General features: G+C 39.2%; 1 protein-coding gene across 4 annotated transcripts in view; it reads left to right on the top strand.

Moving 5' to 3' along the window:
- The window catches only part of LOC141726828 (nipped-B-like protein), a 175,785-nt gene that overhangs the window by 102,686 nt on the left and 47,641 nt on the right, over window positions 1-25,458 (top strand). For all 4 annotated transcript variants that reach the window (XM_074531922.1, XM_074531924.1, XM_074531925.1 and 1 more), the window contains one exon: window positions 24,535-24,717. In XM_074531922.1, the coding sequence (XP_074388023.1) occupies window positions 24,535-24,717 (183 nt within the window). The remainder of the gene's footprint in view (window positions 1-24,534; window positions 24,718-25,458) is intronic.

The following is a 25,458-nucleotide window of genomic DNA, read 5'->3' as shown; positions in this document are numbered from 1 at the left end:
GCAGAATATAATGCTGAATGCTACTTGTTCTTTATGTAGATTGTTATTCTAGGATTGAATTATCATTACAGTGCAGAACTTTAAACACAGGTTTTCATTGATCACTACAAGTCTCTGTGCTCTCTGCTGCTATAATCTGAAATATGAGTGAAGATTTGCCATTTCTTCAAAGGTCCTCTTCATATTTTTACAAGTGGAGGTAAAAAATTTACTGCTGCTTAATCATCTTTATGTCACAGGGTTGAAACAATGCTTTTAGATATTTCTGTGCTCTATGCTTGTGTGTTTGGGGCTTTTTTGTAATTCCAGATTACTTTTTCAGAGCCTATAATAACTATAATTTGTAGTCAGTGGCAGGCTGTAGCAGTGCAAAGTTCCATGGCATTTGTGTAATGTGATGGTCCATCTTTGAGTTCTAGTACTGCTGAAAAGTCTCACTTATGAAGCAGAGTAAGCAGTTAGGCTTCATCTTTTAGGTAGGAGTGACTAGAAAGGCTCAGTGAGCAAACTTCTGATGCTTCTCACAGTCCTCTGGACAGCACAGCTGAGCTACTCACCAATACTTTTTGGTGCAGCTGAAAACTAGACAAAAAATGAGTGTAAATAAATTTTAAACATTTGCTTAAATCCTTCATGTATAGGACTTCTACAAAGACAAAACTGTCAAAACTTTGAGAAAAATATATTATGAATATTAACTCATCAAGAAAACTTGAGTTCAACTCAAATTTATGTCCAAAATAACTATCTCTTGATGCTGAAAGAGGCATACTGTTGTACTTACTGAAATCAGTGGGGCAAGCAGCTGTGCTGCTAGGAAATAACTGGAATAAACCCATATTTCCTGGAACTCAGATTGCTTAATACAGATTGTCCTTTTCTAAAGATAACCATTGGGAATGTCCGAATTCCACAAATCTGAAATTTGGAATCACTCTTAGAGTTCCTGGTAGCAACTGAATTTGCATTTGGGAGGGCTAGAGGAATAACTCACTGGGCATCTTGCATGTGTATATACCACCACGTGGATCAAGCATGTTAAAACTTTCTCTGAAGTCCTCTAGTAAATTATGCCACATTTCAGAGGATATATTTAGTGGTTTACAGCTGAAGTCTTTAAAGCTTCCCTTAAACTCTAAATTTAACTGAATTTGTAGAATAAACATCACTTTCATGAGAATTATACCATTTTCCTGATTTTCCTCTTTTCTGAGGAATTGGTGACTACCTCTTTTCAACTTAACTAGTCTAGAAGAGAAGCTGGCTGTTCCTTGTGACATTAGAACTATTTAAAGATATGTTGGATTTTCAAAGGATCCATTTAATGTACTCTATGTTCACTTAGCATTATTCTTTTTTTCTCCTTTCTAGAATGAAAAATATTCGAGGTGTAAATATATATATATGTGTGTGTAAATAACATCAGTTAAATCCAATAGTCTGGGAAGATCTTGGTTTTCTAGCATGGATTGTTCCCACTTGCAGGGATTTTTTAAAGTATGGTGCATCTCTTCTATTCCAAAAAGTGTGCTGGGATGTGTGAGCATTGTACATACTCTCTGGGGCCTTTGGCTTTGATGTCACTTTTTCAGAAGTAGATGTTGGATAAATGTCCTGGGTTGATAAGGAAGTGAGTTTTTCTGGAAGTTGTAGTCAAACCAGTGGTCAGATTTGAATATTGGCACCTGGTGTGGCCACTGGGGACATGGATACGCCTCTGAGACCACAGGGGTTAAAAGCAGAGAACGCCCAGGGGAACTCTCTTGGTTATGGTCAGTGAAAGAGGTCAGACCTTCCCTGCCCAGCTGCGGGCTGGGTGGGGGAGGGGAAGCCATGTGGCCTGGTCTGAGGTAGGCCGGAGCCCCTGCAGGACGGAGGGGTGGAGAAACACTGAGAGGCATCGGGCAGGCACCCCCAGGAGAGAGAGAGGGGGGGAGAGAGTCTGTGCCTGTGCTTGTGCCGCCTTGAAATTTGATACCATGTGCTGGCAGCACCTGCCGAGAAGGAGAAGGGGGGGGGGGGTGCAGCGAGAAGGTGCCCGGCAGCCGTGGGAGTTCTGGGCAAGCAGAGCCCGAGATTTTAACCCCTTTCTTGGACAATGAAATCTTTGCGGAACATTAACCCTCCTAGAAGAGAGACAGACATGAAATAGAAGGAAATGAGCAAGTGTGGTAAAGGTCTGAGCAAGTGAAGGATGTCAGAAGAAGATGGGAAAGAATCTTAGGTGAGAGGAGATGGTGGAGTCACCTTTGGCTGGACTTTTTCTTGTATAGCCATAGACTGAACCAGTTTTTCCTGTAACACAGAGACTGCATTTTGGGGGAGTCAATGGCTTGAGCCAAGAGAGTGACCTGCTGTGGTGACTGTCACTGCAGGAGAGAAGTGAGCAGAGAAAGATGAGAAGGGTGTGGTGGTGCCCTCTGGCTTCGGGGAAGATCTCTGTTCTCGAGACCCCTCAGCCCCAGGGGAAGTGAAAATGGGGGGAACCTTTGTCCCAAAAGTGAGAAATTGTTGTTTTTCTTGGTACTTGGCAAAGCATCCTTAAAAGAGAACCCTATAAGCAGTTTTGGTCCATGAACAGTGGTGAGAGCACTGTACATGGAAGGAGGATGTCAAGATGGCAGATTTTCTCCAGGCGGTGCCATGTGTGAGGTGGAAAGAGGTTTCAACTGTGTTTCTTGGGGAAGACTATGGTACAAGAGAGGCTCCTCCCTCCCTTGATGAACTGAGAATTGATTATCTGAGGGGTGGTGATGAACTGAAGATTGATTATCTCAGGGATGGTAACTTGATTGAGAATCTAAGGTTTTGTCTCACTGTGCTGCTGAGTTGGAAATTGGGTGGGGGGAGGAGGAATGTTTTGGAAGGTTTTCAATTTTAATTGTGTGTTCCTTTTATTATAGTTGTAGGTTAATAAAGTTTTTTTCTTTATTTCTAAGCTTGAACCTGCTCTGCTCTGTTTCTGGTGGCATCTCACAGCACTCATTTGAGAAAATTATATTTTCATGGGTGCACTAGCATTGCACCAGCATCAAACCATGACAATAAGCTACTATTGGTAGATGTTTGATAAACTGATATCAGGTAGCCAGAAGGAATTCAGCAGTTGCACACTGGAGTCTTTTCTTGTGTTGATCTGTTACCAATACAGTAGGAGACATTTTCAGCACACTGCTTTGCCTGGAAGTTGCTTGAATTATTTCCTATTTTTGTATTTGTCACTAAGGTAAATATTTTGATTCTTGCTCTCACAGTTCTTAAGTCTTCTCTTGATACTAAGAGTGAAATTTACTTCCTGCACATCTACTTCTTAGCAGCTTGACCAAACTTGACCAAATATAATAATTTCATTGTTCTTTGGTTCATCTGAAATATTTTGTTTTGTTTGCAGATTTAGGAGTGCGTTGTTTAACTAGTTCACTTTTGAAAAATTATTTTGGTACATGTAAGTGATAGAAATTTATTGCCTAATTTGTCAGAGCAATTTATTGAAAGTCTGAAACTGCCTTTGGTTCATGCGTATGGATGATTGATCAGGTTCCTCTTATTTTTGGGAAAAGCTGAAGCTATTTTGCATAATTTAGTTTTGCAACAATGCGCTGCAATATGTAAAAATGTGGGCCAGCAATTTGTTTGATATTACAATATGAAGTGTTGACTTGTTCATGTGCATAAGTAAGTATCTAAATATGGATGTTATTTCTTGGCATATGTGCCGGGATATGTGATCAAAATTTTTTGTTTGAATTTTCTTCTAGACAAAGGGTAAATTTGGCAAAATACAAATAAGGGAAACCCTCACATTTGCTTCTGGTGAATGAACTTTTCTGTTGCTCGATATTTTCAACCATTTTAAGTGGCTGTTTCTGTGTAGAAAAATTTGAACTATTTACTTTAAACTATTTACTTGAAATCTGCAATTTATTTTTGCTTCATGGTAATATTACCAATGAACAGAAAAGAAAAAGACCTTTTTTGTTCTTCAAATTACCAAATTGTTGTTTGCATCAAATAAATGTTACTTAAATATGCTTATTGTTTAATTATCTTTTGAGTATTTCCTGTAGTATTTTATATTAAAAGCTAAAATATCAGCAATTTTTTCTTCTTGTTGTTAATGTAATTAAGTTACTTTGAAGAAGTAAAACAAGAGTACCTTCATGTGATATTTTCAGTGATAAAGTATGAGAATCTTTCCATGATAGAGCAAAGTAAAAGCAGATGATGTGCCTATAGTCACAAAACAGATATAAATAATGAAATTTGTTTTGCTTGTTCTCTGCAGAGATCTTGGTTGTATTATATGGATTATATAGGAGTTTGATGAGAAGAAAAATTAAGGTTTGATTTGACTATATTTAATGAAGATCTTTTTTCTTGGGTGAGGCCCCATGGCTCAGTTTTTAAATTAATCAGAATACACAGTTGGGAAAATGCATGTCATACATTTCAGATTACAAGCACTAATAGCAGATTCATAAAAGTGAGGTTCTTTGTGCAGCACTGCATTTATTTAAATTGTTGATCTTGCTCCATTTTATTCTGAGTACTGCTATATTGAAATAGTAGGAGTCTCCTCGAGCCAAGTCTCATAGCTCTTGGAGATCTATTTCACACCCAAGATAGCTCAGCTACCTTAGAAGGCATAAAATCAGCAGGATGGCTTCTGTGGCAGTGTTGGAAACAAAAAGGTTTTAATAAAAGGCAAAATAACAAACTCTTTACAGAGAAAAACTGATCGAGGTGGAAGAGGCCCTCCTGCCCCTGGTAAAACACCTCACAAAAGCGATTAGTTTCTTTGTTCTCTTCTTTTTCTAGTGAATTGCTTAGGCAGGACTTTTTGGCTCCTGTCCAATTAGCTATCCTTAAGTTTGAGGTGAAGTCCCCCAAGTCCTATGAGATGCCTTTTTACCTAATTGAGGAGAGAAACTTCTGAGCTTATTTCCTTTTTGAGGGGACAAAGGATAGTTTTGTGACTCCCTCAACAGGGGGCACATTACTATACTATATTTTTTGTGAAGTATCTTGCAAAACTACTCTAGCTTTCTTTTATCAATTTTTATAAATATGAGAAGCCAAGGAATAGCAATAAAGAATAAAATAACTTGTGGCTATAGTTGCTGCAGAAATCAGCTTGAGGAAATCATTCATATCACTGTAAAGTGAGTTCTCATGTTTCCTGGCATCTTTGGAGAATATGTATTGGGTATATTCCTTGATCTTTGGATCCTTCAGGGTGCTCTTTGGAAATCTCTTCCCACTGTCAAAATTTTCTTTCTTCTAAGTGTACTTTGTGCAATTGAAAAATCCTTTTTGAATCTGTTCTGCTTAGCCATGGGTAATGATGACATCTACTACATCATAGAATTATTCCATTTCTGTGTCCAGATTCTTCTCTGACCCACCAACCTGACTGTGTCCCATTTCTTAAAGTCAGAGCTAATGACTGGAATATAACCAGAGAGCTTGAACCTCTCCTTTTGCTTATCTCGAGGCTTAGAGCTTTCCCTTGGTGTCAGTATTGGGGTAGATGAGGAAAAATTATTTTGAAAGATGTGTTCAAGCAGGTTCTATGAAATCATACAGGACATACTTCCAAACAGTACTTCTCTCCCTCCTGCCAGGGGATGCTCCTGCTGTACTTTCCACACCTTCCACAAACCTTAAGGCAGAGAGTGGGAAAGAGAAAAGTCAATGCATGACTACTCAGATTATTTTCATCAGTATTCATCTTGATGGTGTGTTTTAGCTGATGATATGGTATTGAGATAAAAGTGTAACTTTTGTCTTATGAGCAGATGTACTTTCCTCATGCCTTAAATTCCTTTTTGATAAAAGGATAGTGTTTTCTCTGTTTCCCCTTCTGTTCTTAAAACTCTCCAGGGCATATAATTATTTGGAGTAGTGCGATGCTGGTCAGCAGGGGACTCTGATCACCACGGACTGAGATGTAAAGATGTAATGGAGCATTTTAAGGAAGAGCACAATGGAAATGATGAAATTAAATTTTCACACTAAGGGATAGCTGAAAATTTTCAGCTTTAACTTGTAAGCTATTCATCAATCACAGGTAGTCATGTGTCCCTTTGCACTGTACTGCCTGCATGCTATACTGTAACAGTACTGAACTAGTTTTAAAGAGTGTTTATTTTCCAAACATCTATATAAAGCAGGGAAGTACATTTATCCCCTCTTTTTGCTTTTAGTTCTTAATATAAAATAGAACCTTATCTGCACAAGTGGTTGTAATAGAATAAATCTGTGAATCTGTGCTGTTGTAGTTACAATGATATGGCTATCCAAGAACAAGAAGGTGGCACTCTTGTTATATAGTAATGTCGCAGAATGAGGCCTTTGCCGGGGTCGTGCCATTTGTCGGTGAGGGGAGACTCAGACACTCCATATGAGTGATAAGCAAGTTCCAGTTTATTGAAGAGAGCATCAGACACTTATACAGCGAGTAATAAGCTTAGGAATATTCTGTAAGCTAAGCAATCTATTGGTTAAACTATACCATAAACGCTTCCTCATTCCTTAGGGGTTACATCTCTCTTTTCTCATGTCTCTTTCACTGTTTGTTATCATACTACAGCTAGGCCTCAAGGACATGCTATCAACACAGGTGCAGGACTTGGAATTAGCCACAGCTTTGTACTTTTCCAGTCTCTAGCAGCTAAATTCCCAACATCTCCCCTGTTTTTATTTTTAAAAAAAAAAATTCTATGGGCTAAGTGTGTCACACTCTTTGCAACACAAGAATAGGCAATTCTAACAACTAAACTGTTTTGCGGAGAAAAGAAGAAACCTCACAACTTGTAAAAGTTGTAAAGCCCGGTATGCTTTTATTACGACGCGAGCCGAACGCAAGCCTCCCCAAAAGGGCATGCGTACCCCTGAAGATTTCAGACCTCCTTTTATCCCCCTTCCAAATGCATATGCATACAGTTTCACAATAAGTTCATACATATTCATCTTGCATGACACTTAGCACCAGTTCTTCTTTATCAAAGGAATTTCTAGGTCGGGGCAAATTGACCTCCTGGTTTTTTCTGTTTTTCTTTCTCCGTCTCCTTGCTGTCTCGGCATGCGAGTTTTTCCTTCAGCTTTGGCCTTTTGACTTTTCACCGTTGTCAGACACTTCACCTAATACAGGACGGATTACTCTGTCTCATTCCCCCCTTTCCTAGGAAATAAGTAAATTCTTTTACTTAATGAAAACTTTCATGTCAATAAGTGTCTTTTAATGCTTCACTATGTACGTTTGATAAAGAGGTTAATACAGCCATTCGTTGTAGTATTCTCCAGTTCCAAATTAACAATGTAATAGATAATCCTAAGCTTTATCCCAACTAATATTAGTAAAACTAGAATAGGGTGGCACAAGGTATTAAAGATTCCATTTGCAGTTGGTGACCACCCAAAGATCACATCTCACCAGTGATGATATATATTTTATTTTATTCTTTGTAGAACTCTGGTTATCTCCTTTGTATCATGTTGGACAGTAATTAAGGTTTTCTTTCCACTTTCTTGGATTTCTTTCAAGATTTCTAATAGGTCTTGGTGCTTAATTAATTGTTTTACCAATGTAAGGTTCGCCCCAATAGGGGTAGGTGGTAGTCTGTGATACATTGTGTAATTGGCTGTAATCAGCTGGTGGGATGTTACTGGTACCAAATACGAAAAATCACACACAATAATCTTAACAAAATTACAAATACAGAGATTAGAATGGTTTCTACTAAACAGAATAACATCATTACTATCAATTTGTACAGCAGCACAAGCAGTTCTCAAACATACGCCCTTTTCCAGTATATACGAGCACAGTTTTCTGGTCAGTGACTGGATGAATTTCAAAGTGGCAAATACCCTGTTCAGTGTCCAGACACATCCTGGGCATTAGCAGTATTGCTTTCACAAATGAATCTCATTTGTTCTCTAGTAATGCAGGATTCTAAGTTTACTGTCTGCCACTTTTCATTCATCTTTTCGTGCCCACACTCTATGTTCTGAAGGATAGAGTATTGTTTCTTCATGGTTTAATCTTAGGGCAATGATGGGATGGATAACATAAACAGTGGCATTACGTATGGTAAGCACAAAGGCAGTGGCCACATTAGAAACAGGATCATAGGTGAAATTCACCATAGTCCACCAGGATTGAAACTTCCTTTCAAAATCAATTGCATTATCTCACTCAATTTTCTGAATTTCAGCTGGAAAATTACCTTCACCCCTTTCCTATATGATCAGAGCTGCTGTTGCTTGTATCCATAACTGTGCTTGTATACAACTGAAAGCTAAAGACACATTATCTTGAACTATACTAAGTGCTTCTACTATCAGTTTGTGGTCTTGGTCCCCGGCCTCTTCATACTTCTTTACTCTGGCAGTACTTTTGAAATCTGTCACTGGCTAGTTCCTAATGCCAATAGAGATTACTATAAAGGCTGCTTCAATTTTGTTAGGCTACCTGCTGCAGCAGCCAGTTTATTCATCAGTATTTCTGAATCACTTCCATTTAAAACTCCTAATCTTGTCCCTAATATGCCAGTTAGATGTTTGTTATGGGGAACAGGAACTGCTTTCTGTCCATGACCATCCCTCCCTGCCAGAGGGATGTGCTGGGCTCATACTGCAAATTCAGACACACTTCACAAGTGTATCTGACAGAGGTTTAGGTCATACTTGAGGCCGATGTTTGTTCTGAAATGTAGAGACCTCAGGGAATCTAACCTCTCCCTCTCCCTCCAAAGCACCTGATTTCTCAGATGTGTGGCAAGCAGGAATGTCTCTCCTGGTCTACAAAACCTCACCCACCTTGCCCCTAGCTAAGATCAAGCTGTGGACTGTGTTCAGGGCAGAAGATAATGGAGGGGAAATCTTGAGAGAAGAGCCTAAATTGATTGCAGTGCCTCAGAAGAGACTGGGATCAGGTTTCTGCTACTTGAAACACTCAGCACCAAAGTGATGCTCAAAATCCTACAGCCTGCTGCTGAGCTCTGAGAGGGTCTCTCTCTCTACTTCTTTTAAGCAGAATCCAACTGCCTCAGACTGGGACAATCACTGATCCAAATATCAGTAGGAAAAGGGACAGATATAAATAAGGAAAATCACCTTCCTTGCTTGGGTTAATTTACCACCTGCAGTTCAGCACCCTTTACCAGCCATTGCCTGGGGGTTCAGCCAACCAGCTTGGAAAATGACCTAAGGAAACTGATTTCTTGGTGTTCCTGGATTTAGGCACCAGGAGAGCTGGCTCCTTCCTTTCTTGTTCTGCTCCTGAGATATGCCTGTTTTTGTGACCATGTTGTCCATCCCTCAAAGGAAGTTTTTAGGAAGGAGGAGCAGGCTGGTTGGATTTTTGAGATGTTAATTTGCATTATCAACTCCACACATTTGAGAGACCATTCTGGATTGAATAATAGCTGTTGTTCAGTCACATTCTTTACTACGTTAGGTTCAAGTTTGGAGTTTGGGTAGAGTCTGAACTAGTATGGGGTGTATAAGGCCCCGCTGTGGTAAAAAGTGCAGTGTCCACTTTGAATTCAAATGAAAGTCTGACAGTAACTCGAGCTCAAAGGCAGGTCACTTCTACAGGCTGTATCAGGGTGAAATTAAACCAACAGTCTGATTCACTTAGGTTATCACAGACTTCCTGGTGTTCATATACACCAGGGGAGGTTCAGACACTAATTACATCTGGTGTCTCATAAGCCAGCCTATTGATGACTAAGCACTTTACTTTGATTTCTTCTCCTCAGATTCCTTGAAGTGTTCACAGTTCCTGTTCTTGCTATTCTTGCTCCTCACATACCTGATTCTCATGGATTACTACAGTAGATATGTTTAAATCTTTTATCTCAGAAGGTTTTCCCATGAATCCAGTATACTGATTAAATGCCAGGGACCAAGGCCATTCAGCATTGCTTTGGGTAGAAGTACTCTCTAGTTCTAAAACTTCAGTTATAATTCCATACAAAACAATTCTGTACACTAAAGTATGAGCTACTCCCGACCGCAATATACTCATTTTGCCCGAGTAAGTTTTAGTCTCAGTTCATTGTCTCCTGGTGTCACTCCTGAAGGGGCTTCTGGGCCTTCTTCACCCGAGAGTGATGGATCCAGGCATTCTGCTCCTTGATTTTGATTGCAGTGAAGGTGGTGAGAGGTACTTGCAGTGGTCTCTCCCACTATGGTTCCAAAGTCTTCTCTGTAAGAGACTTAACATATACATCAACCCCAGGCTATCTAACTCCCTGCTCCGAGTTCCAGCCACATGTTTCTCAATTTTTCTGAGCCGTTTGCTTAATGCCACCATGTAAGTGGACATTCTGGTCATTACCCTTGTATTCTATATGGTCTTCTATAAGGCATTCCAAAAGGATTCAGCATTCCTTTAGCTCAAAAGGTTTAGTTTGAATTTGCAATAGTGCTAGTGGAAGAGCTTCTTGCCCCAGTCTTATGATTTGCTGCTTAATCAAATGATTCATTCTCTCCCCCTGGCCACTTGATTGGGGGCAGTATGGGGTGTGAAGTTCCTGATCTATGCCCAGATGGCTACTAATCTGTTGCACTATTTTGGAAATGAAAGGTGATTCTTTATCTGAGGATATTGTGGCTGGAACTCTGAAGCATGGTATTATCTCTTTTAAAAACGATCTGATCACCTCTTGAGCTTTGACAGTTCTGGTGGGGAATGTTTCTGGCCACCCTGAAAATGTATCTACTAATACCAGTAAATACTGATACCCCCCTTTCCTTGGGAGTTCTGAAAAGTTGATTTGCCGCTGCTGTACAGGCCCATGGCCTCTCCCAGTCTGATTGAGTTTTGGCCCGCGGGGGGGTATTTTGAGGTTAGTCTGGAGTCAAGGATCACATTATCGGCTCACCTGAGTGATAGTGGTATATAAATTCCTGACAACGATACAACAATTCTTTCAATCAGATGTGTGTTCTAGAAAGCCCGTGGGAATTACTACTTCAAAGTCAACACTTCATTTCAATGCACTCTGTATCACTCGCAGCCTTGGTCATTTCGAGAAAGGAGCCACACTCTATAAAAGGCTTTAAGTAGTTAGGCCCTAGTGTGTTTTCTAGTGCCCTTCCTTCACTAGTAACCACGAAAATGGGAAGGGATTACTAGCTCTCTTTCAATGGTAGCCCACCCCTTGCAGTTGTACGTCTCTTTTGATTAGTATTATTGTATTATGGCTTACCTTCGAGGAAAATCTGTACCTCACCCTTTGCTGCTTTCTTTGCCTCTCCATCCGCCAGCTCATTTCTTTCCTCCAATTTTAAGCTCACTCTCTGGTGTGCCTTAATATGCTTTTTCAGGTAGCTCAACTGCTTCCAGCAGCTGGATTGTCTCTTCTTTCCCTGTGAGGTCAGCAGTCCCCTCTCCTTCCAGATGGCTCCATGTGCATGCACAACTCTGAATGCCTTTTGCTGTTTCTAAGGCATGGGTCCATGCATTTATCTCAGCATCCTGTGCAGAGGTACCTGTTGGTAAGGGTCCAGACTCTATTACCTCTCTGCAGGTAGTCACTGTGAATTTTGCAATGTCGCTTTCTTGTCAGTGAACCAGGTCTCTGCATCGTCCGGAGGAGTGTCCTTTAAGTCTGGGCGGCTGGAGTACGTAGCTTCAATGGTCTCTAGGCAATCGTGGTGTACTGCTTCTCCTTGATTCCACTGAGAAAAGAAGCTGGGTCGACAATATTAGTCACCACTATCTCTACATCATCTTGCTCTACCATGATGGCCTGGTATTTCAGAAACCTCTCTGGTGAAAGCCAGTGGCCACCCTTTATTTCCAGTACTGCGGACACTGTGTGGGACACTAGCACAGTCATTTTTGTCCCAGGGTAAACTTGTGTGCCTCTTGAATGTTCAGCACAACTGCTGCTACAGCTCTGAGGCAATCTGGCCATCCTTCAGCTGTTGCATCTAGTTGCTTAGAGAAGTAAGCAACTGCCCTCCGGTATGGACCCAAGTCCTGAGCCAATATTCCCAGGGCAATTCCTTGCATGGAAAAATAGAAAGAATGCTTTACTTACATCTGGAAGTTTCAAAGCTGGAGCCGACATGAGGGGGACTCTCTAGCTGGCGAAAGGCCCGTGTGGTGTCTCTTGTCCACTGGAGATCTCAGTTCCCATTGGCAATAAGAGCATAGAGGGGTCTGGCGAACAGTCCATAATTATGAACCCACAGCTGGCACTACTCTTCCATGCCTAAGAAGGTTTGGAGTTCTTTCGTTGTCTGGGGTTCAGGGTTTGGCATATGGCTTCCCTGCCTTAAAGTCTGCTGCTCAGCACTCACTTCTTACCCCAGGTAGATTACCTTCTGTTTCACTACCTGTGCCTTTTTCTTTGAGACTCTGCATCCTTGGAGTCCTAGGAAATTCAAAAGGCTTACCGTCCAGGCTTCTCTTGCTTCTCTCGTCCGAGTGGCTACTAGAAGATCATCTATGTACTGCAACAGCCTCCTTTCCTTTTGTGGAGCTTCCCGGGACTCTGGGTCTTTGCAAGCTGTTCTCCAATCGGAGTGGGGAATTTTGAAGCCTTCAGGCACATGGACTATGTGAGCTTGTGTTTGGATGCAAAAATGTTCTGGCTGGCTTCGTGGATAGGGAGGCAAAAGAAGGCATCTCTTAGGCCTAGAACAGTGAACCAGGTTAGCTCAGGTGTTAAACAAGTTAGTAAGGTCTATGGATTTGCTACCACAGGGTACAAATTCTGTGTTATCTTATTGACAGCCCTTAATCCAGTACTATCAGTTATTGGACTGATTCCTTCCTTACTTTCCTTTTGAGGGTACTACTCAGTTCTCACTGGTTGTGTTCTTTCATTAAGCTTGATGGGGGAGCATCCCATGGGGGAGCATCTTTCACTCTCCCTGGTACAGCGGAGGCCCATACCCTTGAAAACACTTATTTACTTATTCTAATATCTCCTTACTAATGTCTTTCTTAATTTCAGTGTCTGTTAATATTAAGCCTAACATCTTTATATTATTTGCCTCCAGAGTAACCTTTCTCATTTGAGAATGTTTAGCAAATTGAGCTAATTGTAGAAAAGCTTTTAGGTACACATAGTACACATGTTACTTTAAAGGTTTGCAAAAGTATGCCTTCCCAGACTGGCCAGTTGTTCATTCCCCACACTACAACATAAACATTCTCCACAGGTACTAAAGCTTTATTTAAAACTGAACACATGACCCTTGTGCCGACAAAAATTCTTCCCTTTTGGGGATGTCATCTTTACCCCTCCTCCCTTACCTTGGGAGGAAGCCTTTAACAAATCATATGTACTCATTTTGCGAACTGTGATTGCTTCACATTTCAGCGTGATAATCCTTGCCTCATTTCATACGTTGCTATCTTATGCTGCATGCTGAACAACATGTTTGATTTACTTTCTCTTTGCCTTGTTTTCCTTTTCAAGGGCCAAGACCAGAGAGCGGTCTGATCTCACAGTCTCTTTGTCATTCTGGGTGATTTCTTAAAACAAAAGACATTTCAGCATACAAAAACTATCCCATTTATCTTCCTATTATAAAACAGTACTAACAGCAATGAAGCACTATAAATCTCTCTATTTTCTGAGCTGCTCTTACTGGCAACCTCTTCCCAGTGAGCCCCCCCCAAAAGGGGCTAATTTAGGAACCTGTTTGCTCTGGTCAGTTCTCATTATTTATTTCTCCTTGCCCTATCTCGCTTCCATTCAAACCTTTTTGCAGACCTTCACAGTAGTTTCTCAGTTTTCCTCCTATACACACAGCTCCAGGTGGCAGGTATCAGATGTGATTCCCACACACAAGCTCTAAGACCTTAGGTTCTGAATCCGCTTGACCAGAAACCTCTAATTTACACTCGGGGCGTGTACCCTGACACTTATTGGAACAGCAAAACAGCAATACCAGTGTTTCTCATAAACACCACACTGCAATAATACCTGCACATCCAGCTTTTGCCCACAGGCCATTCCCGTGTTCCCTGGGGAGACAGGGCAGCCAGAGCTGTCCCTGTGCCCAGGGCACAGCCACTGTCACCTCACACAGCCTGCTAGCCTCTTGATGTACCAAAGGCTCCCCGAAATTGCTCACAAAGGCAGGCTATTCTGTTTGTTACAGAGAACTTTAAATCCTTTCAGCGGATTGTTTCCAGTAAAGACTTACTGCAGTACTAACCGAAGTCTCATAAATCTCATAAGTCTCATTAACTAATTCATCTCATTCATCCCTTCTATATAAACTCTGTTTTACAAAATATCAGTCTTTTCTAGTTCTCTTCTTGCACAATCTAATTAAGCACTGTGTCTACTTACACTTGTTTTGCTGCTTTGCAAAAAGGCTGTGCTAGTCACAGCCGAAACTCTGATATGCCCACAGACACAGACACACGCACTCTCCCCCCCCCTTTATCTCAAATTCACTAGAGCCAAGGCTTGAATTACTATGAGGGGGAGAATTCTTGGAATTCCTTTAACTCACTTTATCGAAGTTAAACATAAATCACCGTACTATAGTTCTCCTATGTAAAATGCTACTCTTGTTGCAACAAAATCTTAAAATCTCCACAAACACCACTATACAATCTGAGAATCAAATTACCACAATGCAGCGGAAGAAAATCACCACACAAAATCACTGGGAAAGGGCATATTTCTCAAAGTGCTCACTTTTCTCAACACAACACAGCATACCATAATTCAGCATTTACTCATATCAATTTTCCTGGACACAATCAAAATAACAGCGCACAGTCTAGAGATCAAGTCCAAACATCCAAGGCAAAGGAACTCTCTGAGCTCATACTCACGGTTAAAATGTACCAAATCTACACAAATCACTACATTCAAACACGATAAATACCATCACTGACATTCCTCCACTCGCTTCTCCGCGGGGCACTTCTCTCCCTGCCCCCGCAGCCTGCTGCAGCCGGCGCTTCTGGCCTCACTCGGCTGCTTCAAACACGGGGAGTACTGACCCCCCACACTGTAGGGCACTGTAGATTTACTCTCTTTTATACACCATACACTTATCACCTGCACGATCACAAACACAGTGCACTTGCCACACACATTAACCATACAGCAACACAGTGTCCGGACATCACACACACACACACAAACAAAACACACACGGGCTCACCAGTTCTGCTCTATCAGAACTACGAATCCCCAATACACACATACACTGGTTCACCCGGCTTACCCCCAATGCCGCTAGCAGTCTGCTCTATCAGAACGATGAACTCTGTCTCTAATACAGCTGCTCTATCAGCTGAACCCATGAACCCAGACGTCTCTGGGTGATTTACTCCCTTTCTCTCCTTCCTCCCCCCTGGGGCCCCATAGTACATGCCATATCTTCCTCCGCAGGCCAGCGGGTCGTTGTCTGTCCTCGCAGGTGGCAAGTTGAGACAAGCGGAGCCCCACCAGGAAAAAATCCTAGGGCGTGCCTTGGAGGTCCGTCTATCCCCCCTGCCCCCGCGGGGACAGAGAACTCCTGGCTTGGGTCGCCAAAATGTTTTGCGGAGAAAAGAAGAAACCTCTCGACTTGTAAAAGTTGTAAAGCCCGGTATGCTTTTATTACGACGCGCGCCGGACGCATGCCCTTTTGGGGAGGCTTGCGTCCGGCGCGCGTCGTAATAAAAGCATACCGGGCTTTACAACTTTTACAAGTCGTGAGGTTTCTTCTTTTCTCCGCAAAACAAAACAATATTCTCAGTTAATAAGGCTTATCTCTTACAAGGGATCTAAGCTAGGGAAACAAACCAAAAAGGCTATCACTAAGTATAAAATATGCTATACAACAGATATAAAAAACAATTCTATGTGCTACAAAGCTCAAACAAAACTCAGATGTGCTAATATTACCCACAAAAATAAGCTAAAGGAAGTTTGCTTTCTATTCTCAAATAGCAAATTCTGATTGTCTTTTTTGACTAAAGTTTCTCTGATGTTCACAACAACACTCTACACACAAGTCATAAAACAAACGCCTATCATAAAAGCATAAATCTATCTAACATTACTTAAACTTGATAGCACCTAGACTTAATATTTTAAACTTAAAATATTAAACTTAACAGAAATTAAAACCTTAACAGCATTCAACATTTAACAGAATTTAACATTACTTAAACTTAAAAAATCAGCTGATTTTAAATTCTACATAACCTATACTTAAAATAATTTTAATCTTAACAAAAACTTTTTGTCAACAAAAGTTTGTCTGTAATCATAATAGGAAGCAAGTGATATCTCAAAATGAATACCAAATGCTGTATGTTTTTGTTAATCACATGCTTTTAAAAACCATGCCTTTATTAACTAAAATTTGAAATTATAAATTATTTCAAATTTTTTATTATTTCATATTTTTATTATTATTTTATTATTATTATTATTATTATTCATTTTATTATTTATCATTATTTTATTTTATTATTATTATGCCTTCTAAAGTGGCTTTGGAGTAGGAAGCACCACTTTAAAAAACAAACATTTCCTTTGGATTCAGAGAAAGGAAACAATTCTTATTTAAAAATAATTATATAGCAATTTTATAAAATGCCTCTTTGAGGAAATACATCAACAGATGTTTTCCTTGTGTAAAATAGACATTTTTTTAGCTCAAATCTTTGAGACACAATATACTACTTAGAGTTTGTGTTCATGCATTACCTTCTATATCAGTAATTCAATAAAAGTTCAAATCTATACCAAAACTATTTTTCTTTATTCAAAATGTGTTCCACTCCTAATTTAGCTTTCAGGGCTTGAGCTAAAACCATGTCATCAGAAACCTCTGGGTTTCTCATTTCTTAATTCTTCCTCTAAGTTCTTTTCCCATTATGTGTTTACTTTTGACTCTACAAGTCTATTATGAAGGCTATATGAAATACATTCTCTCCTAGGGAACAGCAAAGCCACATTGCATGCCACTGGAATAAAACACTGTTTAAGGTATAGCTGTAAAAGAAATTCTTTTGAATTCAGTGTTTGCTTTTACCTTTGCCACATTTAAACAAAGCTTAAAAAATATAAAAAATACACTTATCATATTTCACTTCTACAACCACTTTAACCTGTTTTTAACATTTTTAAATTTCCCAAAACACAACTTCGGAGTCCGATGCTCCACCGACCAAGTCACCCTGGGTTTCCGATGTCTAAAGTCTGTTAGGAAGAACAAAAGTCCCCTTTAACACTTGGGTGAGAAATGTCCTGATATCCTTTGATGTCGCCCGTTCATTATCACTGGTCTCTTAATTGCAGAAGGAATCTTTCTTTTGTTTACAAGAGTTACAATTATTACGGCTGTTAAGATCTCACACCGAAGCCCTTGCCCGCTGCGGGTTGGAGGGAAAAGCGCTCCGCTGGAAAAAGCACTCCGGTCCTGCGGCGCCTGTGTCGGAGGGGCCGACCCCCCGGCGCTGGGCTCTTTGTTGCGTGCGCTGCAGACACCGCTGCACCCGTGGCCGCGCGGGTCGCTTTCCCTGCGGCCGCCGTCGCTCCCGCCGCTGCGCCCATGCCGAGATTGGAGTGGCACAGCCCCGCAGGCGTCCCGAGCCGCGGCTGCTGCCGCCATCGCAGCAGGGTCGCTGATTTATTGTGCATATACTTGCAGCACCAGCACCACAACACACGTTTTTGCAAGTCTATATGCAGCAATCTCGGGAATTCTCTTCCCAAGTCAACAGTCTATAGTCCCCGCTTTTCTAAAAAGCATTTAAAAGGATTATATGCCGTTTGTCCCTGTATTACCTTTTAACTTGTCATTCATTTAGCGCGCTGCAGCCTTTCCAAGCCTTTCCAGGATTTCGACGGCATTCAGTCAGCTGGACTCTCCTGTGAGGTCGCCAGGGCACCGAAGCCCACTCTTTCACCTTTCTCCAGGTCTCCTATATAGGGTCGCCTAAGGCAGGGCCGCTTTTTGTGCCTCCTGGGCTGCGTCGGGACTGACACCCAAATACTGCACCGACTGTGGCTCGCAGGGGTCCATAGGGCGCCATTTGTCACCGAGAATGAAGGCCTTTGTCAGGGTCATGCCATTTGTCGGTGAGGGGAGACTCAGGCACTCAATATGAGTGATAAGCAAATTCCGTTTATTGAAGAGAGCATCAGACACTTATACAGTAATAAGCTTATGAATATTCTGTAAGCTAAGCAAGCTATTGGTTAAACTATGCCATGAACTCTTCCTCATTCCTTAGGGGTTACATCTCTCTTTTCTCATGTCTCTTTCACTGTTTGTTATTATACTACAGCTAAGCCTCAAGGACATGCTATCAACACAGGTGCAGGGCTTGGAATTAGCCATGGTTTTGTACTTTTCCACTCTCTAGCAGCTAAATTCCCAACATAGTAAGAGTACATTTTATTTGATTTAGCAGAGTTTAGAGGTTTGTTGAGCTAATCCAGAAAGAAACTGCTTTCCTTCCTGTATATATGTCTGACATGGGACATTTTATCAGTGTAGTTATAACAATGACCCAAAATGACTTGAAGGAGTTAGAGAGTAACCTAGTCATACATAAGGGAGGTAGACCTAAAACCACTGGAACATCCTCTATCAAATGCTCGGAGAAGGCATGCAAGGTGAGTTTGGTATCTGGGAAGAACAGCAAGATTGGATATACTAGGCATTGGCAAAATAAGAAGAGTCCAGTAAGCATTTAATGTTTTCTGTGACTAGAAAGGAGTGAGGGGAGGGCAAAACTGAACTGTAATATGTACGTTTTTATTTTTAATGTCAAAATGAAGATGTGTGGCAATTCATTAATGTTGAAGTTCCAGAATGTAGGGAGTGGCTAAACTTAAATTTCTAAACACTGAGAAATACAAAATTAAGATTCATATCCACACCCCAAACAAGTGTCATTGTTCCTTCTTAAACCCTTGCATGTTCCTTTCTATAATGTCTTGATATGTGGAAAATTTTGCACTTTAAAATATAAGGTATATGTAGACTACAAATATGAAATTGCATTAACTGCAGCTTTGCTTATTACAAAGTTTTAGCACACAGAAAGAGAAAAGAGCATTTATGGGAAGGTAATTTATGCAAAAGATTTCATTAACATAATTTTAGTTTTTAAATTCACTTCAGGGGCAGTTTTTTTTTCAAGCACTTGTTCATTTGTTGTAATAGATATATGTGCAAACAAGAAATTTTGATGTCATGGTTATTTCAAAGTAATCATATAAGCAAACTGATATGGATTGTTTCCACTGTACTAACCCTGTCTTATGGAAGTAGCAAATCAGAGTTTAGGTTTATAAATATTTTCGAATATTGATGATTTGTCAGTTAATAGGAAATTACAGCAAAATGTAAACCATACATCTGCTTTCCATAGTTTGAAAAGCAAAATAAATAATTACCGAGAAAATTTGGCTTTGATTTTATGGCCGGAACAGCCTCTCTGATCCTGGAAAGCTGACCTAAGCAGCAGCAAGCATCATCTCTTTTTCCATAGCTGCTTGTTTGAAGTTACCATATCAAGTCAGGTGAAACTAATATGAACACACTAATTGTCATGTCAAAATACAGTTGTGCTTTCCATACTGAATGGATCTAATAAACATCCAAAATAATGTTGATGTTTTTGTTGATGTTTTTTTATGTTCAACCTCTCTTGAAGGCATTCTGGTGATGGGTGCATCTGCCTGAATCAGGGAGATGTGTTTGACTTCAAGGCAAAACTATTTTGGATCATTCTAAAGATTAGATTTGCATAAATATTGGCTAAAGACTGTTGTACAAACTTGAAACCATCCATCAAGCTATGAACAAAAAGCAATGCTGAATTTGAATTACAGCCTTGCCTTGCCATTGTTTTTTTAAGCCATACATGAAGAAGGGTGTTCTGGTTTGAAAGCAAAACCAGTAAGAGACTCCAAGTTAGAAATACCATTTATTAGGAAAAATGAAAACCAAAATACATGCAATAATACAAAGGAAAGACCACTGACAAAGTCAGAATACAACCTGACACCCTGTTGGTCAGGGTGTTGGTAGCAGTCCAGTTGGATTGGTGGCTGCAGTCCTCCTGGAGTGGCAGATGTGGTTCTGTTGGAGCAGGGATCCTGTAGAAAGGGTGTAGTCTTCCTCTGAAGATCCAGTGGAAAAGACGACCATTCCTCTGGGAATCCAGTGGAAAGACTGACTGTTCTGTCCCAAATCCCAGATTATATCCAGGTGGGGATGCTTAGCTCCTCCCCCTGGGCAGAGGATCTCACAATGGGCTGTTATCATTCTGTGAGTCATGTGGTGGGTCCATTTAACAGAAATGGCTCCCTGAGGGAGTTATCTCTGAGTCATGTGGAAAGGCATTGATGGGCCCATTAAGAGGAGATAAGGAAAAACAATGCCCCTCCTGGTTTCAGCAGCTCTTGAGGATGGGAATAGAATACATCTTTATATTGTAACCTAGGACAAAGGGAAATACTGTATCCACTAGACATTTATAGAACTCTTTTCACTGTACAGGGAAAAACCCTTTGAAAAGCTTCCCATATTAAAACATAATATGGGACGAGGTTTGCAGACTTCATTTTTAGTTGAGTTTCTCTGGCGGGTTTTTAGCTGTATTATATTTTGTCAAGGATTGTTTGGTGAGCAACAAGCATCTTGATGGTTAGTGGATATTCACTAACAGCTGAAGATTCTAGAATATCTTCTCTAAGAAATGTTTTTATAATTGCAATAAAATAAAACCAAGCATATGTTCTTCCTTCAGCAAGCTAAGTCATGAACAGCATTACGTAGGTTTAGAAAAGCACTGAACAAGTGGTTGTTGATATATGTGGTTTGTCAATATGAACTGTTCTTACAGCTACTCTGATTCATCCTTGAGTTTCACTAATGTGGAGTTTATCAGCATTGTGATTCCTTACAGTGGAACAAAGATTTGGTTGTGATGGCATTCTTTGTGGGTTTTGTTTGTTTATTTTAATAGTAGCAGCAGCTTTTAGAGTATACTGATGTCTGAAGAACACTAATGCCAATAGTCCATTTCAGGCATACCATATATGCTGATCATGCACATTGCAAAAATTTGTGTTGTTCTGTTGACAAGGAAAGTTCTTCTGAAAGTAGAGTAACAGAAAAGTAGGTACCAGCTCTTCACAAACTTATTAAACAAATTGAAAAACTTAAGTTGATCATACATGTTTTTGTAGATTCCTTCAAATGGTTTTGTGTTCTATTGTCTTTCAAATGTTTTTGAAAAATATCCTGTAAACTGAAAAGACATTAGTATGGGGTTTATAACCTAATGTTTGTTGCCATGAGACTGGATTCTTATGGTGAACTGGATACCTTAAGTATTTCTCTATTACTCTTTACAAATAGTACATTTATTATAAAATATGGACCTATAAAAATGGAATTTAGTAAGATGTTTCTAGTGAAGATTGGGTTGCCCTGACTCAAAATAACATAATTAATAAAGTAAAATATTTTTAAAATATTGACTGAAGTTTCACAGTATATAGTATCCCTGAAATTCTTCAGAAAGGACAGGGAGTCCTTTTCCATGTATATCAGAATTGTTCATACATGTGCAGTCATGCTCAGCTCCTGTGTACTGCATGAGTAAAACACTTTTTAGATTTCGTTATTTACAATCCTCAGCAGCTAAGCAAACTGAGCATTCAGCAGACTCATTCCAGGGAGCAATGTGACAAAAACTCTTTATAGATAGATTATTGAGGTCTTTGCAATAATTTACTGTTCTCTTTTCTGCTATTCCCTTCTTTATTCCAGAAAGCTTTTCATATTCCCTAATAAAAGAAAAAGGGGGAAGCTTATATTGTCATCTGAAATACCTGTAACCGGAGAAAGTACAGTTTAAGCATTAGTTTAAATTATATTGGAGAACATAGAATACTTAGAACTTTTGAAAAGGAAATATTTTTCCAAATATTTACAGTACTTGCATTTTTTATTTTTCATCTATGTACTTGCATTTTTATTTTTCATTTATGTATAATTAACACTGTGGTAATTGACTTATTTTTTAAGATTGAGTAGTGTTCTACCTCCAGAACAAAATCAATAAGGAAAGCAAGAATAGATATTCCTTGGAGGTATGAAAGTAGTAGCTTGTGACTTTTTACTTCTTGTTTTGGTGAGTGGGTTTTTTGGGTTTTCTTACTTAAAATATATCATTTTTTAGTCTTACTGATATGTTCTTTGTGCACAGTATAAGGAAAATAAGAATGAATTCTGTTCTAACAGTTCCTCAAAATGTTCACAATTTTAAAATTACATGATTAAACATTCAGGCATAGTTTTAAAACTGAATTTGATATTGGATTGAATTAGAATTTGGTTACGGAACTCTTGACAAGATCAGTATACAATCCATTACTGATTTATTTCCTTTTCTTATTTCCTTTCCAAGCAATCTGTCTTACTAATTATTCTGGGTTTAAATTTACTTTTCATTGTAGACTAGGAGAGACTTAAAGATATATTTGTAGAAAAATACTCCTGCTAGTGTAAGCACATCTAGCCCATCAAGCATTTAAGCATCTGTACGAATCATAACGCAAATTTCATTCCTTTCCTTGCAGCTGGTTTTTGCAGTATATTTGGCCAGATGTCCTATAGGCTTTATGCTCTTGTGTATTGTCCCCTTGATTTCAATGAAATTACCGACAGTGCGTGGAGAATCTGTGTTAAAATAACCCAGGATCTGAGGCCCTCTAGCAATTTCACCTGTAGAAATTGTCTTGAACATGTATGTGCAAATTTTCCTCTAGTCTGAAGCTGAATGTATGCTAACTCTGTTCAGACATTGCATAGGCATGCAAAGAGTATTAGTGTAGGGATACCACTGCTCAGACATGGCTACGCAGTATCCAGATTAGACCTGGCTGGCATCCAGTCAGCTGCCGATGTACACAGAGGAACTGATCTGTCCATGCTGTCTTATTTCTGACAACCTTCAATCTAGTGCCCAATCCACGAAGACTAATAATTTCAAAGCACCATAGTAAACAACACCGTGAAATGTTTTCTAGCATTTTTAAAACAATATTATGGATTTTAGAACTTTGTCAGGTGGTGACTATCAAAGGATGGAAATTAAAAGCAAATAAATTAGTGACTACAGCATGGGGGAAGCAGGAACAACTTTTGCTATCCTCAAATAACTTTTCCTACCTCAGTTTGAAAACTCCAATATTTTAAGCTACATCCTTTTTAAAATGCACTTAAATGGGATGACTTGATAAATATACCTGAGAATTGTAGAAAAATAATGTTCTGATCATTAGTTTCATTGTAGATATATGTGAAACCAGTAATATATGAGACTTCAAAAACATTTTATTGCTGGAAACTATTTTCTCTTATTCAGGCTCTTCTAATTCCAGTTTAAGTTGTTTAAAGTGGGGGAGGAACTAAACTTGGATTAGAAAATGGAATATTTGTCTAAAATTTGAAATAAATTTTAGAAAGTTATGTTAGTGATATAGTTAATGTAATTAAAAAGTGAATTATCATCCAGAAGATGATTTCTTGGAGAATTTGTGTGTGTATAGCAATTGGCGGGTGATTTTCTCTATTTCTTGGGAAGGAGAGAGAGGCACTTATGACAAAGGCATTTGTTCTGTTGTTGGAAAAAGGTTAACAGTTTAGTCCAATAATCTTGAAATCTGTGCAATAGGTTCTTTGATAAATAAAGATATCAAACAAACCCCCAGTAAATACTTTTGAATTAATTTGGTTTTCTTGTGTCACTTGTAAAATATTTTGACTGTAAATTCCTTTATAGTGACCATATGGGCCTAATCATAGTTTCAAAATGTGCTGAGAATCATGTGATGATATCTAAGTATTTACCTCTGTGGAAAAGAAAACTTATGCATTTCAGCTTGCTGTTTTTCTGTATTAAATGAAAATATTTCAATTATGTTTTGTAAAAAAATCAAGCAAAAATTTGGGTTGCATTATAAAACTACTAATAAGAGGTAAGAAAAAAAATCTGAAGCAGAGATTGAAATGTCAATGATTTTGTCTGTATTTAGGGATAAGACCCCACAGATTCTGCCACAGATTGTCTGCTGGAAATAGGAAGATTACTGTCTTGTGTGCACTAAACAATTTGAATGAGAATAAACAGAACTGTTAATTAGGCATAATGAATCCTTAAATTACATACACTTATAAAACCTGCTGAATTCAGAGAATCAACCAAAATAAGACTAAATTTTGTGGAAATAGAGCAAGAATGTCTTTTTACAAAGGAAATTCACTAATTTAAATTTGTTTATATGCCTAACAAAATATTTTATGGAAGGAGATGTGTATGCAATATATTGTGTTAAATTCTACTTGCAGTGTGAACAATAAATGCAACTGTCAAATACATACAAGTAAGTATATCTCATTGCACTAATATTTATTAGAGGATATACTTTAAGCAGTTCCTGAGAAAGGACTGTAGTGTTGAGCCTTTATTATTATCTCCAGGTTCACATTTGTTCTTCTTCTCTTCACTAATAGGTAGCATAGATCAGTCAGTGTTAAAGGAATTACCACCTGATCTCCTGGCAGAAATTGAATCCACCATGCCACTTTGTGAACGTGTGAAAATGAACAAGCGCAAACGTAGCACAGTTAATGAGAAACCAAAATATGCTGAAATCAGTTCTGATGAAGACAATGACAGTGAAGAAGCCTTTGAATGTAAGTAGTACACATAAGCCCCAGTGGCTGTTGAAATTCTTATATGTGGAGTAAAGTAAATTATGGAAAACTTTCACAGTAATTATATGCTTTAAGGGATTCTAGGTTCATTACATCCACTCAAGAGATCTGGTCATCTTTCTAAACAATTCATTGAGGACATCTGGGTTAAAAATAAATTATAATATTTCTCAAAGGATACTGTAAAACTGTATTCAGGTAAAACAAGACAAAATGATCAAGAGAATGAAAGATCTGTGTAATGGTGTTCACAGGGGTTTTCGGATGAGGGAAGAGACGAGAATCTTGACTCTATGTTTCAGAAGGCTTGATTTATTATTTTATGATATATATTGCATTAAAACTATACTAAAAGAATAGAAGAAAAGGTTTCATCAGAAGGCCAGCTAAGCTAAGAATAGAAAGGAATGAATGATAACAAAGGCAGCTGTCTCGGACTCTCTCCGAGCTAGCTGTGCTGTGATTGGCCAATAATTACAAACAACCACATGAGACCAATCACAGATCCACCTGTTGCATTCCACAGCAGCAGATAACCATTGTTTACATTTTGTTCCTGAGGCCTCTCAGCTTCTCAGGAGGAAAAATCTTAAGGAAAGGATTTTTCATGAAAAGATGTCTGCGACAGATCTGTGACAAGTACACCAAATAGATTTGTAGTGTTACAAATATGTATTTCAGAATTCTCTTGGTTGTCCAAAATGGAACTTTAAAAATATG

This window comes from Zonotrichia albicollis, chromosome W, assembly GCF_047830755.1.
Source record: "Zonotrichia albicollis isolate bZonAlb1 chromosome W, bZonAlb1.hap1, whole genome shotgun sequence".
Lineage (NCBI taxonomy): Eukaryota > Metazoa > Chordata > Aves > Passeriformes > Passerellidae > Zonotrichia > Zonotrichia albicollis.
This window is presented reverse-complemented; position numbering and strand designations above follow the sequence as displayed.